General features: G+C 42.2%; 3 protein-coding genes across 3 annotated transcripts; 1 reads left to right on the forward strand and 2 right to left on the reverse strand.

Moving 5' to 3' along the window:
- Positions 1–446: 446 nt before the first annotated feature.
- On the reverse strand, positions 447–10,217 carry noxo1b (NADPH oxidase organizer 1b). The gene is made up of 9 exons (XM_079293968.1): positions 10,106–10,217; positions 3,333–3,551; positions 3,153–3,233; positions 2,983–3,055; positions 2,564–2,747; positions 2,268–2,476; positions 2,052–2,159; positions 1,598–1,715; positions 447–1,274 (listed from the first exon to the last, which is right to left on the reverse strand). Exons 2-9 carry the CDS (start codon positions 3,405–3,407, stop codon positions 536–538), a joined length of 1,587 nt encoding a protein of 528 aa, XP_079150094.1. The 5' UTR covers positions 3,408–3,551; positions 10,106–10,217; the 3' UTR covers positions 447–535.
- On the reverse strand, positions 9,413–14,183 carry LOC306794981 (glucose-induced degradation protein 4 homolog). The gene is made up of 6 exons (XM_079293281.1): positions 13,825–14,183; positions 13,320–13,379; positions 12,841–12,948; positions 12,648–12,749; positions 12,420–12,550; positions 9,413–10,824 (listed from the first exon to the last, which is right to left on the reverse strand). The coding sequence occupies exons 1-6, from the start codon at positions 14,014–14,016 to the stop codon at positions 10,761–10,763; spliced, it is 657 nt and encodes a 218-aa protein (XP_079149407.1). The 5' UTR covers positions 14,017–14,183; the 3' UTR covers positions 9,413–10,760.
- Positions 14,184–14,391: 208 nt separating this feature from the next.
- atpaf2 (ATP synthase mitochondrial F1 complex assembly factor 2) lies at positions 14,392–18,228 on the forward strand. The gene is made up of 8 exons (XM_079293280.1): positions 14,392–14,784; positions 14,899–14,943; positions 15,064–15,212; positions 15,498–15,595; positions 16,022–16,102; positions 16,237–16,349; positions 16,609–16,724; positions 17,219–18,228. The coding sequence occupies exons 1-8, from the start codon at positions 14,640–14,642 to the stop codon at positions 17,354–17,356; spliced, it is 885 nt and encodes a 294-aa protein (XP_079149406.1). The 5' UTR covers positions 14,392–14,639; the 3' UTR covers positions 17,357–18,228.
- The last annotated feature ends 85 nt before the right edge of the window (positions 18,229–18,313 follow it).

Genomic DNA, 18,313 nt, shown 5'->3' on the forward strand with positions numbered 1-18,313 from the left:
AGAACATAGTGTACCAGTTAAATGACTGCTGTGAATGATATAGCAATTAAAAGGTGCATAATAATAAAGTGACAAATGATTGTTCTTATAACCAAACAGGTCAGAACTTGCAGAACTGATTTCTATGTCTGAAAAAGTCTGATAAATGGTAAAGAAGGATACATGAAATACAGTTTAGTGACAAAACAACTTCTACTTCCTCTTCAACGCCAACAATCCACATAGATTAACCCTTAAGTGGCATCAAAGTTATAGAGAATATTTGTTTACTTTTGCATGACAATGTCACGTACATTTTCTGGTTCCTGCTCCTTCTGACGCTTCACTGAAGCTACATTATTGTTATGATGGTATCTTATGGTTTTCAACATGTATTTATCTTGTAAAGGTTACTATCTCTTCAATCTCCATGACAAAAATTGTAAATAGAGATATAAACAATGCTGCACAAAACACACTTCACTGACAGACCCTATGGGGTCAAACTGGTTTAATATGTTCATGAATACTTCACAAATCAAAGACTTGTGAATCCCTAGCGGCTGTGGATCCACTCTGGCTGAATGTGAAGCCGGGTCCTGGTGGCCAGGGCTGCCTTGCGGGTCATGGTGGTGCAGCGAGTCAGGATCTCCTCGGTTTTTGGTCTGGGTGGCACCCTGGGAGCCATTGAAGCCTTCTCACTTCCTTTGGAGCTCACAGATCCAGAGCTGTCAGAGCTAGTGTTGGAGCCACGGCGGTCGGAGAGGATGAGATCAGGGTTGATTCTCCCACTGTCACTGACACCAGGCTGGGGGGAAGCTGCAGAACTGCCTGTGGGACTCTCACACAGCATGTCATCTCTTACACTTGAGGACGATTGGCTTTTTGAGTAGAAGCCGGAGAAGCTGATCTCGCTGCTTGTGTTGCTCTCGCTGCTTGTGTTGCTCTCGCTGCTTGTGTTGCTCTCGGTGCTTGTGTTGCTCTCGCTGCTTGTGTTGCTCTCGCTGCGTAAGCGGCCGTCTGAGTTTGCGGCGTCCCTCTCCGCCTGTACTTGCGACCAGGTCTCAGAGAGGACGTCCAGAGATCGGGCCTTGTAGAGACGCCCGGCCGCAGAATCCCGTTGTGGGCTGTTTTCTTCGTTGATGCCGGGTGGACGAGGAGCCTGAGGTTCCCTGCTGGTTGCCAGGTTCAGAAAGGAACTGTGCAGCTTTCTCTGCAGGCTGTAAAGGCCTAACCGTGGGTTGTTGTATGGTTGCAGGTTCATGGAGGGGATGTAACCTGCCTTGCCATTGAATCTGCAGAGGATGGCAAAGAAAAGGGAATTTATTTCAACTTTGTTCAGCAATTGCCAACTATTGTAACTCGATTAAGTTCAGAAATTCATAACATTTCATCTTAAAGCACAAAGAAATATTTGATACCGCTGTTTGTCTGTATTTCATCTCTCAATAAAAACACTTTGCTAACTGTCCACCTACACAACAGTGAGTTTGTTGTGTGTTTTCGTGTGAAGATAATGAAGAGGCACTCATGAACACTTCACCACAACAATTTCGAATGTGCTCCTTGTTCCTGTTCTCTACTGTTTGCAATGTTGACAGATAAGATTGGGGCATACCTGATGAGCCACCAGCCGTTGTCAGACTTCCTCAGCACTTCCACCACAGAGCCAATGGGCACCGACACCTCGTCATCTTTCTTAGTTGAGTAACTCCTCACGGCACAGTACAGGGCACCTAAAGGTCACAAACAAGACAACAAGCTCAGGAACTGCTGTACACATACATATTGTCTTCATGAAAGTGAGTTTTGGTAGAAAGGAATAGATGCATGTTAACGTCCAGCGGTTAAAGAGAACTCAACAGTGTTAGTTGTTTTTAACAGCTAATCTTCATAGTAATATGAAGTAGATGCATCTGACATGCATTGATTTTCACAGTAATGCCAGATGATGTCACACTGTCAAGTTTACAAAGGTTCACTTCTGTAATCAAGCTTGTTAAATGAGATCAGTCCGTTCTACGTGCATTCTTGCTCATTAAACTACAACTGTGACTACAAGCAACACACACCTGCAAGCTGGAATCCAGCGTCATCATCCTCCTCTCCTTCCCATAACTCCAGGTAGGGAGCAGGAAACCAAGCCAAAAGCTTATCCTCGTTCTCCACCAGCCACCAACCTGGAGAGGAAATAAAACATTCTTTCAGCATGACAGAAATGGTTTTGGGGGAAGCTCAAGAGTTTTGCTGCTTTTCAGGAAGGAACTGCATGAAAGTGAAGCACTGACCTGCAGGGTCTTTGATCAGGACATCCAGCTTCTCGTCCACAGCGACCTTAAACGGACGATTCTTGGTATCCTTTGTCTCGTGAGCAGCCACGCAGCGGTAAGTCTGGGAGACAAACGGGTGAGAGACGCTGCCTGCATGCTGACGCGTCACATCACCGCCTCCTCCACCTGAGCCATCGGGCAGATCATCAGACATCAGGATCATGATGCTGTGTGAAAGAGAAGTCAGAGTAAGAATCAAGAGCTTCTATTCAGCTATCACGTGACTTGACTTAAACACTGGCATGACAACCTACCTGTTCCTGGTGAAGTCTGGCTGCAGGTCATGGTCTTTGGGCATGAAGAACTGAGTCACCTCTGAGCTCTGAGTCACAGTTTGGTCGCACTTCAGCAGCTCGTCGCAGTAGCTCTCCAGGAACTTCATGCGTTGGATTGATCGCTTGGATCCTTTCTGCTGGAGGCTGTTCCTCCTGGCCTGCCCTGGAGAGAGGAGAGGAAACGGTGGCAGGATTAACACGAGATTTGCTGAGAAGATGATGAACATCATTTTTAAAGCATTTTGCTTAAAACAGGAGGAAAAGCAAGCTAAAACAAACCATGTTTGTACAGATATCAAACTGTTTTGTGTGCTGTTCCTCTAATTAATTGCTACAAATACACAGTTGCTCATAGGAGACCATTTATATACACCTTGTAACAGTTGAAATAATCTTACCGCTAAATTTGGGGATCATTCTGTCGTTTTTCCTGAAAGCGTTCATGCGAGGGAACCTGTTTTTCAGCCGCCTCTGTTTGGATAAAAAAAAAACACATCTGAATTAATAATTATTCCTACGATATAAACAGCAGACTGAGTACACCAAGCGGGAGTTTCTTTGGTCTTACATGACATTTCTTGAAATTCTTGAAGGACCTGTAGACAATGACTTCAGTCTCATCAGACCACAACACAGATATCATGAACATCTGTGGAGAGAGAGAAATAACAGATTTCAGACCAGAAACTTTCACACAAACAGACATATTTAACACCTCACACAAGTAACGACTGAGGTCTTGACTCACCTTCATTTTTGGCGTGTCTCTGTGGACGGCTCCGATTACGCGGGCACTGAATACAAAGCGTTGTTCACCGACCATCGTCCACTTGTTTGTGTCTGAGCTCTCAGGATGAAAAGCTGCTTTATTGACCTTCAGTGTCTAGCTGAACTGTCTCTGCTGCTCTGCCAGATCAGAGAGGCTGCTGCGGTTTATATGTGCTTCACATAACGGAGGCGGAGTCGGCTGGGAAAAAGGATGCACACATGCAGAGGAGTGGTCAAACAAGTGTAGCTGGATCTTCTGGCAGTCCAATTAACATCAAAGGAGGAGGTTGAAGGTTGAGCTGGGAAAAGGTATCTGTCATGAAAAGAATAGATACTCGCACTACTTGTCAACAACAAAACCCAGCTAATGCAATTGCAGGATTCAGTTATAAATGAATTGATTATTTAAACAAATGACTTACATTGAATGACTGATAATGTAGTTTTTGTTCATAATTTTAGTTTTCATCATCAGTTGAAATTACACTACATTTGATCCAAATGTGCCCCTATAGAGACTGTAGCCTAAATATAATAATGTTATGTCTTCATAAAAATATTAAAAACATATTTTGTGACAAATTACCAAAGTAACAGTGCATTCATATAAATAGGTCGAAATTTTGGAAAACCTGCTAATTCCCTTTCTTGAGTTAGCTAACGACGATATCTGTACACTAAATATTAGCTAACATACAGCCAGGAAGTTAGCTTGGCTTGGATAAAGAATAGAAAGAGTTGTGTCAATCCGACTACTGCACTGATGTTAGCTGAATGCTAACATTAAGCTGGCATTGCCTTGCTTTAAGTCAGCCTCTGACCTGCTCCTGGCCAAGAAGTCAAGTAGGCTACATAACCCTTCCTAAAAACAATTATTTTGCCACAGAGCCAGGGTAGCTGTTTCCCTGTTTACAGTTTTTATACTATGCTAAGCTAGCAGTCTCCTGGCTGTAGCTTCATATTTAACGGATGGTATTGATCCTCTCATGTTACTCTCAACAAGACAGCAAATAAGAAAATCTTCAAAAATGTTGACAATTCCTTTGATGTCAGCTGATCCATGGTGGGGGTATTTTTTTCATTTTTGCTGCGACATTTTTCAAACTTTTAATTCCATTTTTTATTTGAATTTTGACGCACCAGTTTTTTCACCAAGCAAACATGTTTGCCTTTTAGTTTCTGAAGAATTTATTACATCAGCTGCGGTCTTCCTCAACCACTTCCCTGCAGCTCCAGCATCCTCAACTCCCATAATTAAAAACTGTTTACGCATGCAATCATTCACACTTGTCATCTGCCAGCAATATCCCTTATCAGGAAATAGTGTGGAGAGCCCGTTGTGTATGCGTGCATCTGTTGAAACTGACTAAATGGGCAAAGGTGAGCACGTGCCCATTGCCCATGTCTGGGGGGGGGGTCGGGAGGAGCAGGTGTTTCTTCAAAGTGAGGATTGCAGGGGTGGACTAGAGGGTGGACGTGGGTGTGGAGTCCTTGTCTGAAGTGATGCCAGTATTTTATCGCACACACACACTCACACAAACACACACAGTGATATGGTGTAAAAGGTCAGGACTGTCCAGCTTCGTGTACGACCCGAGGAGACGTCAACACCTGTGTGTAAAGCCACAAGAGGTTTCCACACTGAACAAGAGGACCGTGACTCTGGAATTTTGACTCTGGAAATTCCCACATCTGAAATAATAATATATATTACATACAAACATACTCAGGATAAATAAATCCTCATCATACTATATAATATTAAATGATGTGAGAATAAACCGGCATTTTGTCAGAAACCTGTACAAAGTAATAATTTCTTTCATGAAATTGTCATGATTAACTTCAATCAAGAACAATAATGAGTTGTAAAAAAAATGAAAACATTAATGTTTTAAGTTTTGGTGTAATCTAAATATTATATGGTGCCACCATTTTAAAATGTTTAGGATAGTTTTTGGGAATCAGGAAACAACTTTAATATTTTTTTGTATGTAATGGGTTGTGAAAACAATACTTATGGAATTATGGAAAATCTAGAGTCTTGGTTTAGCACATATAACACTCTGTTGTCTGAGACCTCAAAGAAATGAGACGCTCAATGAGATTTAATCGTGTGCATTCCTATGGGCATCAACACAGATCACTCATGCGGATCATTTGTGGGCTCAAAGATAATAACATTTTTTGTGAGGGTCAGTTCAGAGTTTAGCTATGCAGTGGGTGTCTGTGTGCCAATCATTGTATGACTGTGATAAAAATATCTGTCTGCCAAAAACAACTTCCCACAAAGCACCCTGGCACAGAGCATCATTTGGTTTGCTTTGGTCTCACTTCACAATCCCTTCCTTGTTTGGGTTGCCTTGAAACTGACAATGAAACTGACAATGGAATTATCAGAAACTTTCCAGGTGTGTGGCTCATAGAATTTGTTTCCCTATAGGCTACGTCTGCCGGGCATTTACACACACAAATGTCAACATCTTGCAAAATGCACTTTGACCATTTTTATTTAAACGTGACTAATTACAAACAAGGAGGAAGAGGCAAAAGCGCCTTCTTCGTCGTCACACTTTTTATTACGAGGGAGGAAGTCCTTTGTGTTGTGTGTTTGATTATATATGGACACGTAATTCTTGCAAACTCAGCAACTCAGTGAAATGGAAACCTAACAGATGAGGACGTGCCATAAAACACGCTTCATGACGTTCAGCACAGCCTCTAGCAAACATTGGCAAATTCTGAAGAAAGTAAAAAACACTGCATGAGATATGGAGCAAGATTGTCCAGCAATCTTTACACAGACATTAAGGACTGAACAATTTGGTGTTTGCCTTTGGTGCAGTTCTCAACTGGTCTCACTGCGGGACCCACCATCACCCCTTAATGACAATTAAGCCGCGACCCACATTTTTAACTTCGTTTATCGGCTGCGTATTGATCCAACAAATGCCGCTTCCGTTTTCACGGCTTCATTACTTTCTTGTGCCAGAACGTCGCTGCACAAAACACACTGAGGTGTTTGCCCTCTTTTGTCCTCAATGTAAGAACATTCATATCTCATGTAGTCGGTGTCGGACTTGCGTTTCGCTCAATTAGCACATGAAAACAAACGCTGTGTGTTCTTCTATATACTGTGAAGTGGCGGGTGTCTATTAGCATTACAAGGCATTCACGCCAAATACTGTAATTGAGCCTGATGCAGCTGCTGCAATCAAGCTGCAGCCTTGGCACTGCACGTGCAACACGGTGGGAACGCGTTTGATCAATGCCGCCAGTACGGTAAAGTATTTGGTAAATACGCGTCTGCGGGGTTGAACGTCGCCCAGTAGGCTGCAAAAGCAGATAGTGGAGCGTAAAAAGGGCGTGCAGCTTCTGAGAAGTGTTAGCACAAGACGGACGCAGTTGTGCGGTAGGGACCAGTGACTGGAAATCAGATCTACAGAGATCGAATAACGTATGCACGACAACACCCAAGGTAAAATATTTCTGCATTGTGATACAACCTCTCGGGAATGTGACTCACACAAAATGCAATAGCCAGTGTTGAAATGACTCAAGGGATTCACAGTTGCTGGAAATGTTTTGTACAGTAATGTTTGTTTTACTGTTATTTTTAATCGTATTAACCTTGTAATTTAGTTTGGGCACATTCGTATCCTGTTAAAAGACCATCTTAATCAGACATCTGCATACTCTTCTGCCAAGCAATTTGTTGTGTGTTGTAATGTGCAACCTCTCACTCAACTTCTTTCTGTGCGACAGCACAAAAATATGAATCACTTTGTTTTTGGATTGTGAAAATAACACACACCGTACTTACTTCCAGAAGAGGATATACCTGCTCTTCTGGAATTCCAGAGTCATCCAGACACATGTCTTTGTGTGACAAGGCTCAGAATGTGAAGGGGATGACTGGAGGGGTTCAATGGGGACCTTAAAACTGCTGATCAATTGGAATAATTGAAATACCTGATGTTCCCCCACACTGTGAGCTGAGATGCGTATAAGCAAGCGAGACACTACATTCTTCTGCAGACTGCGCTGCAGTCTGTATGACGATAGCCTGTCTGGCTGCAACGCTGCAGTTTGATTCCGGCTGGGGACTTTTGTTGCACATCATGATGTTTATCATGTTCATCATCTTGGTTTAGCATGTTGGCATGCTAACATTGGCTGATTAACACTAAGCACAGCTAAGTACAGGTGAGGGATTGTCATTAGTTTTAAAGGTATTTGCTCATTTTGCATTGGACCAACTGAAAATGTGACTCGATAAGGCCGCTATATGAAAAGTTTAAGGATCACAAATTCAATTCTTCCTAAAGGGGACCATGAATGTCTGAACCAAATTTCAAATCTTTCAATGGCAGTTGAAACATTTCACTCAGATGTACAAATTCCGATCAGGGTGCCGCTAAAAAGGTTATAAGATCGCCAAAGATTCATCATCTGGGAACCATGAATGTTTGTACAAAATTCTTTAGAAATCCATCCGATAGTTAGGATACAAACCCACAGGACACTTTCAGTGTAAAGCGTTCAATACATTCATCAAATATGTCAACTGTTGCAGAAAATGGAAATACTTAAATAAAGTACCTCAAGATTGTACATAAGTACAGTACTTGGCAGCATTACAGAAATACTTCAATAATCCCAAGATGTTCCTTTCTCTTCATTGTCTATTGCTTGTGACACTATGACAAGGAAGCAGCTGTCTCTGTGCCAAAAGTAACACCATGGAACTGTGGTTATGTCAGATACAGGGTGTTTGGGGGAAAATCGAAATTACTTATTATGCATTTAATAATTAGTGAATGTTATACATGTCCTCTGTAAGTGTTTAAAGCCGTGTCCTCAAATGGTTTCGTGTGAACTTTCTGTGACACTAGGTGTCGCAGCAAATGTTTATTCTATTGACGTCCGAAAGAACACTTCAAGCTGTTTACCCTAAATAAGCCACAATGAACCCGAAGAGGCGTCACTACTGACGCCTGGCTGATTTGCGACCAATGACTTCCTGAGTACCGTAAAGTGACCTTTGTACGACAACAAATCGTTAAAGTGATGTTCCAGATACTCTACCTAGACGCCTGTGTGAAACGCAACCAATGTGTTGTCCTTTGTGACGTAAATGGCCCTGTGCCAGCCCACTGCATGTTGTTTACTCCGTATGAATATCAGACACTAGGAGACAGATCTCCGAGCAGCCTCGAGCTACATTTCGTATGTGATTCAACCATGTTCCTTCTTGCAAGAATAAATGTCCCGTGATTAATGATCTTTAAGCTCGAGTGAATTCTAACACAGGGTTATATACAACTATGATGTGGATTGCAATTCCATTACATGTAGAAGTGGCCTATAAATATATCCACGGTGGCCGAAGAATGAATCCTCACCAAACAACTTTGGTGATCTCTTGATTTTTTTTTTTCCTCAAGCGCCACCAAGATGTCAAACAACTCACTCATGCCGTTCAATACCTCAACATCTGCTGGATTGGCACAAAACCACTGTGCCTGCTTTATCCTCTGGCGCCACCATGTGGTTGACATTTGTAGGTTTGCGTAAGATGTCACAACTACTGGATGAATAGCAATGAAATCTGCTACATATATTCATGCCCCCTTCAGGATGAATTGTACAATCGTTAGGTCAAGATTTCAGTTTGTCCAAGACTTGTTTTAGACAAGTTACTAGTACAAATGAACGGCCTTCCCATCAGCCTCACATGTATTTTGTGTTTAGTGCTATTTAGCAAATGTATCAATGAATTAGCATGCAAACATGCTGACCTAGGATGGTGAATATGGTAGACTTTGTACCTGCTTGACATGAGCATGTTAGCATTGTGTCATATTCTTATTGTGTCGGCTTCACGCTAAAACAACAAAGACGAAGAAGTTTCAGAACACCAGAGGGCGGTGCGGGGTAAAAAGGATGGTTATCGACTCTTCTTTTTGCATTCAAGTACACAATCAAGTTTATTAATTGAGAAAATCATATATTTGTTAACAGTGTTGACAAATACTTTGAATTGTTATTGAACTGTATACAATGCAATTTGTTTTAGACTTTAAAATGAGTAAATAATAAGTAACTTGAGGTGTGTTATGAAAATATCACCTAAACACATGATGTAGCATATTGGTCAAACAAGCAAGACACAGTGAAAGGGTATTTTTTGATATGATTTTTTTAAAAATCCATTCTTTACAGTCACACTGTCAATCAAATCCAGGCGTATTCTCAAAAAAACACTGTTATAATACAACTCTGATAAGCTTTAGAAAGATGGCACCATCACGTGGGAAGGGAACATCAGGTAATGTTTTCACAGGCAATTTAACAAAAATATTTCCTTTCATTAAGATAGATTCTTTTTTTTCAATATACTATGAGGATAGAATAAAATTCTGTCTCTGAAAACTGCAGGATTTATGTTTAAAGAGAGCTATGTTTGAAAGCGTTGCATAGTCGAGGGGACAGAAACATGGGGATAGAGGGGATCTTCATTTAAAATGACAGAGGGAGTAAAAAGCTCTTTGTTAAATGCAGAGTGCAAAGTAAAAATACTTTTTTTTTTTTTAAATACTTTTATGTGATTGTTTTGGCTCCGAACCCCCATGCATTCAAACCCTTAAAAACGAGTTAAAAAGCTTGTCCTGCCACCTTGTGTACGAGGGCACGCGAGTGTAAATCCTGACTGCAAGCATTAGTAACATATAGTCCATGTTTGTCACTCACATTGCAGCCTTTAAAAGTGTCCCTCTGCGTCCATCATTTAGAGTAAAATAACAAAATATCATCTTGGCAGGCAAACAAAGACCCAGCTTAGCTCCAAAAAATACTGCCAGTCTAGCTTATGGGCTGATTAAAGCTCCAATCAATCATGAACCCAAACTACTCTCGTGCTTTTCTTCCTCACAGACGCTACTTCTTTAGAGATCGTGTCTATAAGAGCAGACTCCTCAGAGGAATCCTTGTCCAACGTAGACGCTTCTAGTTGCAAAACAAGAAGGGGAATTCCAAACTCAGTTCATAAAGTGTCTCGAGATACTGCGCCAAGCGGTTTTTTTTAATACCAGACGTTAAAATGAAAGAAGACAGGGGAACACTATGTGAGCCACACCCAGTCTCTGCTGCTGGTTGTAACTTTACAAGCTCCAGCCAGGGAGCACAACGGCTCTTTCTTCCTTTCTTCTCAACCATACATTCATTTGTTCGCTATCCCCGTCCACCGGTCAATCCGCTGCCCGTCCACTTATTGGGAACATGTCGGAGTTTGCACTTCTCCAGAGTCCAAAATTCTCATCCCTCGTCGTTCTCGGTAGCATCTGCAGACCGCCGCTTTGCCTCAAGTCTGTGTCCATCAAGAAAAGATCCACGATGCCGGCCAGGGTCACCGGAACTCAAAGATGGCTGCACTGTGCTCGGGAACGTGGGTGAGGTTTAGAGACTGGTACCTGCAGCAGAACAACACAGTACATGTTAGAGGTACATGACATAAGCCCGTTTTCAGCTTTGTGACAAAGCATTTATCAGAAAATCCAAATAGTTGTGGTTTATTATGTTTAAAAAGGCATAATATTTAAGATTTGGAATGAAATAAACCCCCATTTTTCTTACTTTATATTGTTCAGCATTTTCTCTGCCATTCAGCAATTGCCTCCCTATATACAAGTTATCATAGTTAGTGGCGGACTCCGCCTCTCCCCGACTGGATTTAAACTGCCTTCACGAGACGAGATGCATGTAACCCAGTGTAGTTTGATCTCATTTAGCCTTACTGGTTACTGTTTGCTCACTTAACACCATATTAGAGCATTAAAAGCATTCAACTGGGGATTCACGGCGGGATTTTTTTAGTGATAAGCCACCGGAAACACACCATGCATTTGTTATCGTTCATCAAATATGCTTCTAAAAAACAAAACAAACCCTTTCAGCATTTTTTGTTTTTGCAGAGTGTAACAAGGAGAGCAGCTACAGTAGTTAGTTGAAGAGCTGCTGTAAAAGGCAGACCACTGACATATTTATTACAACTATGAGAGTTTGTTTGGCTGCACAGTTAACAGATATAACAGGTGCTCTTCAGTTGTATTCCTGCAGCAGTGTTTGCTGTTGAATTAAACCGCACATGGGCTGTACAGAGGCGTCACCAAAACAAGCAGAACTGAACTTTACTTCTTAAAAGAAGTCGAATTCAGTCCAGTTTGTCAAAAACAACCCCAAAATGAATGCTTTTACTAGAATAAAAAGATGGATGTGGACATTTGAAAGCCATTAGTCAGTTATACTCGAGGAACAGAATGAATTGAGGGCAAACCACAGTCTGGACTGATGCTCATATTCAGCCTTTTCTTTATGTGTGGTTGGCAGAGTTCACCCCGGAGTTGCTCTTTTAAACAAGCCCTTTATAAGACCATAACAACATTCCCACTGCGGTTAATACTGTTTTCAGTCCTCACAATAGTGCTAAATGCCATTGTTATAGCAGGAATGACATAAGCGCTGGCTGTTAATAATTTACCACTTTTGGAAAAACCAACATACAACAGAGGGAAACAAAACTGCTTCCAAGTATTGGTCGGAGAAAGGAATAAAATCAGAGGCTTCCGTAACAATAGCCAGACCATTATGTGCAGAGGGAGTTGAAAGAAATGCCAAAGAATGTCAAATGAAATTGAAAACACTAAAGTACAAGCAGGCCTCAGTTTGCTTAAAGCCAGGCCTGACAACCATATTAATCAAACGCTACAAACTCACTGAGGGTCAGATTGTTCTGCTTCATCCATATAAGGTTACACAGTCCAACTATGAGCTGTTCAAAAGGCCACATTCATCATATACTAAACATCTGAGCAAGGGAAAATTTGGAATTAAGGGCACCTTGACAGACGCTGCTGAAAGCTGGACATTTTTATCTGTTCAGGACTTTTCTCCAACCAGATTTTCCAGCTGGCCTGGGGTTTGATCCAGCAACCTTTCAGCAGCAAGTCTGACGATTCGTAAAATGACTCCGCGTCCCCTCACAGCGACTAGTGTTGTGTTGCGTTACCATTCAGAGCTCCTGTGATAGTAGTAGCCCTCGATCGTTGCTGTGGATTTCTGGAAGCATATGTAGTAGAATCCGGCAAAGGAAGCTCCGCTGATGTCTTTTATTGTGTGGTCGGGGACCAGGAACTGCTCCTGCGGGGACGGACGGGGGTGAGAAATAGAAACAGCTGCAGTTCAGAGGTGACTTACTACGACATATGGTCCACGGTCCATTTAGGCAGTACCTTACCTTCCACCTCATGAAAATATAGTCGGAGCTCTTCAGATCCTCGTAGTCAAAATCATCCGAGTTGAACGTCTTTGCATACTGGTAGAAAGCCTGGAACTTGCCCTTGACACAAAAAGTAAAACGGATGATGTCACGGTAAAACCAGCCTGCTGTAGAGCACCCGTGTAGGTCATGAATGAAGCTTTCGCCTTACCCAGTGCTTACGATCCACATCCTCATCCGCATCCCATTTACGGGTGAGAAACGGCCGCTTCCTGCTGATGATCTCCCCGGCGAAGAACGTGGTGAGAGTTGGGTATTCCTGCGACAGCAACAGACACCTGTGATGTTATCGTTTGCTCTGGCACTGCCGATCGGATACATGCGGTTATGTGTTTTCTTCTCTTTGAAAGTGAAAGTATGTCACGCCTATTCTAAAGTCCGTCCGTGTAATGTTTCATCCCAAAACAAATTATAGGGTCAAATGTCACTTGTGCTGATAATCACGGTTTATCGTGTTCATCTTCAATCACTTTAGTCATATTGTGATTTATAGGATACTGTAACTTGTGATATTCAGTTGTGTACAGAATGACAGTTGAATCGTGAGTAGCACAACCTGACAGTATCCTTAATATAAACAATGAGTAGTGGCCAGACGCAGCTTAATAAAAAGGGAAATACTGCTCTCACCTCAGTCAGTCCTTTTATCTTCAGGTAGCCACACAGGTAGGAATCCTCCATGGTGACATGCTTACAACGAGAACACAAGAAACAACAGAGAATGTCGTTTACGTCACAGCTGTAGTTTCTTCTATATTCAAATGACAGTACGTGGCAATCAAATCATATAAAAGGATGTCATGACATAACTAATATCCCGTCACACAACACAGCCATAAACGTGCAGGTTTGTAAAACTCCCAAACAAATGCAGATGCCAAACTTCTGTGAACTCTATCTATCAGTGTTTTTGATGATATTACATTACATAAAATGCCTCTTTATGGTTGAAAGGTGTTGGTAGTATAGAGTCGATGGCACTGCTATATCCACAGCTAGCTCGGCGAGTTACTCAACCACAGGGCCAGGGCTCATTGGTTTTCCAGCTGTCAATCATCACAGCGCCCGTTTGACAGATCATCAAATCCCCCTGACAGCTGGCCTGAATAGTAAATAATACGTTTAACAGGCCCACCTGCAAAACAACCTCAACGTCGTACGAGTTCCCTTTGCTCTTCTGGTGGCCCCTGAACTTGGAGCCGCTGTACAGCAGCGAGGTGACAACACCGGGCTGCTGGGTGTTTATCGGTGGCGGTGGAATAAGCGAGGCCGAGGATGCGAAGGCCGCTGCTGGGGAGTCGCTGACGTATCCAGCGGGGACAGGCATGGCTCCCGCTTGGCGAGCTGGGCACCGATCCTGGTCAATTGCCGTCCGAGCGATGGTCTCTGTCGGCGTCTACGACGAGGAGGGAGCGGACTGAGAGGTCCACCAACATTCAAATCCCCCCCGAATCCTCCACAGTTTAGTTTACCAGGCGCCAAGCTTCCAGAAAAGTATGTGGACTTCGAGCAGCAGAATCCGCCCTTCTCATTGGCCAACAGAGTTCAGCTTGCTTACATCTTTAACGCTCATTGGTGCAAATTGCGGAAGGCTTTACGCGAATATTCGTCTGTAGTTTTGTATCAGTAGTGTTACAGTGCGTAAAAGCACTTAGAAAAACTACACTTCCCTGCTGTAAAAACTATTTGTGACGCTCTCTTTCAAACATAGAAGGTCACACGCACGCTTCAGAACACCGGAGATGCTATTAGAAAGCAGAGGAAGAAATGTGCACCAGTGAATAGAGGTACAGCAACGTTATACAGGTAGCCGGTAACGTCACAGTATAAACAAGAGCTGATGGTAATAGGAAAAACATTTACTCGTATACAAATGTGGCAAATAACGAACTGAGGTCAGATACGAAACCGGTAGCCTAGCCTGTCAGCTAGCTTTTCTTAAAAACATTCATGTTACATCTTCACAAAACTGCCGCTATGTTGAGGAGCCTTGTTAGACTTCAGAGCCATGTTGGAAGTATCCTCTCTCCCAGTCAAATGTGCCCAAGAAGTCAGCAATTTCGCTTTGCTCAGAATTACTCCTCAGCCACAGCAGGTAAGACACATCATCGATATGCATAATGTCTGTCTTTCTGCTGCAGCAACACGTGCTGTAACTTAACCTTGCTGTGCGCGTGCTGACTGATGTGATGTGTTCTGCTGTTTCCAGGAAGAAGAAGATTTTATCAGGATGTCAGTATATCCCAAGGGGAAGGTAAGTGTCAGAAGTCACCAGAAATAGGTTGAGTATGGCAGTCCTGTGATTGATTGCTCTTCACTGTGAAGCTGAGATATGAGAGATGTGTTTCATTATTATTTCCAATTTTTCATTTAGGTGGTTTATATGAGATAAACCTAGACAGAAGAAAACTGAAAACACCAGGAGGGAAGCTGTTCACTGTGCCAAATGAAGCCCTGGCTATCGCCATCGCAACCGAGTGGGATGCTCAAAGGGACACACTCAAGTTCTACACTATGCACCTGGTACAACTGGAGGGGGTGTAACGTTTTAAAGCTTGATATTCTTGAAGACCGCTGTATTCAAAGTTATTTTTGTATGTGTTTTTTAATTTCATACACCATACCTTTGGAGCTCCTCTCTCCTCGGGATGCATTTTAAGAATTGAGACATCTTTCAAGATGGCATTCTGAAATTGATTTCCGGGTCACAGGCAGGAGGAGAGGGAGGAGACGAGAGAGTCCACTGGTAAAGGATATTTAACAAAAATGTAACTGACTGAAAGAGAAATGTTGGTTCTCTTCCTGCAGAGTACGCTATGCAACACAGCTCTGGACAATCCCACGCAACGCAACAAGGACCAGATGATCAGTGCTGCCCTGAAGTTCCTGGACACTGACACTGTCTGGTATTCTACTTATGAACTTATTAACGAAACCTCAATGAAATTTGCCTTTTAAAACTTTGCTTTATTGCCATGGATAACAACGATTACTTATTCTGTGTGCTGTACATCCGTATATAGCCGGAGCTCATTTCTAACAACATCAACACAATGACAACATAGATATTAAATGTCTATTTTATTATTTAAGCTACACCTTTTCAGTTGAAAGGCCGTGTTTGTCTGTAAGACAAAATCAATGACAAGAAAAGGATGAAACGACACACGTCATGTCATTTCATCCTGGACTTGATTGCTAAGATGCCGTCCTGCATTCAGACAAGCTTGTCCACTTAGAATTTACATGTTGGGTTATTTGCAGAGCTATTTTTGAAAGTGACTTTCCTTGCAGTTGTGGCTTTAAATGTTGCTGGTGTTTGTTTTGTGTAGTTACAGAGTCGATGAGCCCCACAGTTTGGTTGAGCTACAGAAGAATGAGTGGGACCCTGTGCTGCACTGGATGGAAAACAGGTAACGGCAGCATTAGCTTTTGTCATAGTCGAGGCATGTTAAAGCGATTTATGTACCGATTATAGCCCTCGTGAATGTAGTTACCACATTAAATCCTTTCCTAATTGTCTATATTTCCCACAACTTAATTGCAGGTATAATGTCACTATTGGCTCCTCGTCCAGTATTTTGGGTCCTGAGATCCCAAAGGCCACCAAAGACACTTTCCGGCAACACCTGAATTCTTACACCTTCTGGTCCCTGACAGGTGAAACATCTCCAAACTGATCCGAGATGAGCACTTTTAACAATTACGTGCACTTCATGATTTAGATGATTTAACTGTGGTGCAAAATATTATCACACATACTCTAATGACAAGACTGTGTTGATGGAGATGTTTTTGTTTGTGGTAATTGTAAAGAAGTAATAGTTGTGTTATTAATAATGTTTGCATTAACAGCATTTTAATGAGCTTTAATTGTCGTAGGACAGAGCTATACAGTAATATGGTTTCTCCTGTGCAGGCCTTGAGTATGTGATCACCCAGCTGAAGTCTGTTGTGCTGTCCATGGGGATGATTGACAGACATCTGACGGTGGAACAGGCTGTGCTGCTCTCCAGACTGGAGGAGGAATACCAGGTAGGAGAGTAGCATACACTTTATTATAGATGGTATCGTTTAGCATACTTCTTTCCTTTATTAACCATAAACAAATGAGTCCTTGGTGAAGAAGCTTGGTAGTCTCTATCTTGTGACACTGTTTATAGCGCTAGTGTTGCTCATAACCACGTTATTAAGGAATCCCTGTGTTTATTTTGCAAAGACAATCTTTTATTCTTCAGTCAAAGTTTTCATTTGAATTAAATGAAGAGCAGGAAAGAAAAACATGTCAGAGGTGTAATTGCAAAAGCTCAAATGGTTTGCTATATTTTCTCTGGAACAACTGCACCCTCCTCTGTTTTCATCACATTCCCCATGGAACCTAAACTGGTAGCACACAATGTACAATGCAGTGTAGAAGCTGACTTTGCCAGGATTCTGCATGCAGCACCTTCAGTGTAGCAATTAAGCCCCTGCTGCTCTCCCTGCAGACAATCCTACTATTCTCTAACATGTGTTTTGCTCCTGCACAGATTCAGCACTGGGGAAGCGTGGAGTGGGCCCATGACTATGACACGTTTGAGCTGAGGGCACGGACTGCAGCCGGAGCTCTTTTTGTTCACCTCACATCGGAGAGTTCAACTGTCAAACGCAAACTTCTGCAGGACTGAGAGGAATAAGCTCAGACATAAAACTCTCAGTGAGCACACACCAAGCAGCTCAGTGTAGCCATGCTTGAATATCCATTCAGACAAACAACACATCCTGTTTGTTGTGTTTAGCAGTGACAGCTGCCTTGTCTGCGATCTGTTCATAGAGTCATCCCAATCCAGTGAAAAACATTGGCTGTGTTTTTGCAGTGTTAATATGTGGCAGCTGCCAAGTGTGCCACCCCTCTCCAAGTTTCCAGTCATCCGTAACATTTTGGACACTGCATGGTTTCAGGAGAATAGTGACTAATGGTATTTGTTTGGTGGTGGAATGTTAATTCCGCGTCTGCTTTCGCTCTGTGCCGCATTTGTATATTGACAAGCACATTATGCTATCCTAACAGCACACTATCCATACTAATTGTGCTGTTTAAAGGGTTTGGTAATGGTACACTGCAGGAGGTGCAATAGGTGAAACATGCTGCATTCAAATTATTTTCTGTAATTAAGATAGTCTTCATCCAGGTTGTATGTATTTCGTTTTTAAGATTAAATGCTGCACACAGAAGACATATTCATCAGTATCCTCTCCACTTCACAGTTAGGTTTCTGCAAAAAGTTTAATTTGTTTGCAGAAAAGAAGACTGCATCCTCATCCAGCAGAAAGTCTTGTTGCTTTTACAGTTGAAATTAAATAAACAATGTCTGTGCCCTTTCCACCTTCTGTAAGCAAAATGTCAGTAAAGATTATAGTGAATTAAAACCCAAACAAGGCAAAAGTATACTTACAGATGTCTGTCAAAAGGAAGTGTAACATGTGTATGTTGTGTGTCTATATAGAATCTGTCAGGATGAGTGCTACAGTCATAAAATTGCCGTTAGAGTTTTATTGATGCAACCGTTGGTGCCTTTTTATTTACACCCGCCCAACTCTCATGATGGATGTTGCAGCTGTCCAATCACGCCAAAGGTCAGGAT

Source organism: Melanostigma gelatinosum, assembly GCF_949748355.1.
Source record: "Melanostigma gelatinosum genome assembly, chromosome: 21".
NCBI lineage: Eukaryota > Metazoa > Chordata > Actinopteri > Perciformes > Zoarcidae > Melanostigma > Melanostigma gelatinosum.

What these genes read in the sequence shown, in the direction of transcription:
- noxo1b (XM_079293968.1), bottom strand. Translation starts at nt 3,407, where the DNA reads ATGGTCGGTGAACAACGCTTTGTATTCAGTGCCCGCGTAATCGGAGCC. An exon ending in GAGACACGCCAAAAATGAAG is followed by an intron (nt 3,234 to 3,332) that starts GTGAGTCAAGAC and finishes CTCTCTCCACAG; the next exon opens with ATGTTCATGATATCTGTGTT. An exon ending in CCTGATCAAAGACCCTGCAG is followed by an intron (nt 2,160 to 2,267) that starts GTCAGTGCTTCA and finishes TTTCCTCTCCAG; the next exon opens with GTTGGTGGCTGGTGGAGAAC.
- LOC306794981 (XM_079293281.1), bottom strand. Translation starts at nt 14,016, where the DNA reads ATGCCTGTCCCCGCTGGATACGTCAGCGACTCCCCAGCAGCGGCCTTC. An exon ending in ACGTTGAGGTTGTTTTGCAG is followed by an intron (nt 13,380 to 13,824) that starts GTGGGCCTGTTA and finishes TCTCGTTGTAAG; the next exon opens with CATGTCACCATGGAGGATTC. An exon ending in AGATAAAAGGACTGACTGAG is followed by an intron (nt 12,949 to 13,319) that starts GTGAGAGCAGTA and finishes TTGCTGTCGCAG; the next exon opens with GAATACCCAACTCTCACCAC.
- atpaf2 (XM_079293280.1), top strand. Translation starts at nt 14,640, where the DNA reads ATGTTACATCTTCACAAAACTGCCGCTATGTTGAGGAGCCTTGTTAGA. An exon ending in CTGGACACTGACACTGTCTG is followed by an intron (nt 15,596 to 16,021) that starts GTATTCTACTTA and finishes TGTTTTGTGTAG; the next exon opens with TTACAGAGTCGATGAGCCCC. An exon ending in CACCTTCTGGTCCCTGACAG is followed by an intron (nt 16,350 to 16,608) that starts GTGAAACATCTC and finishes TCTCCTGTGCAG; the next exon opens with GCCTTGAGTATGTGATCACC.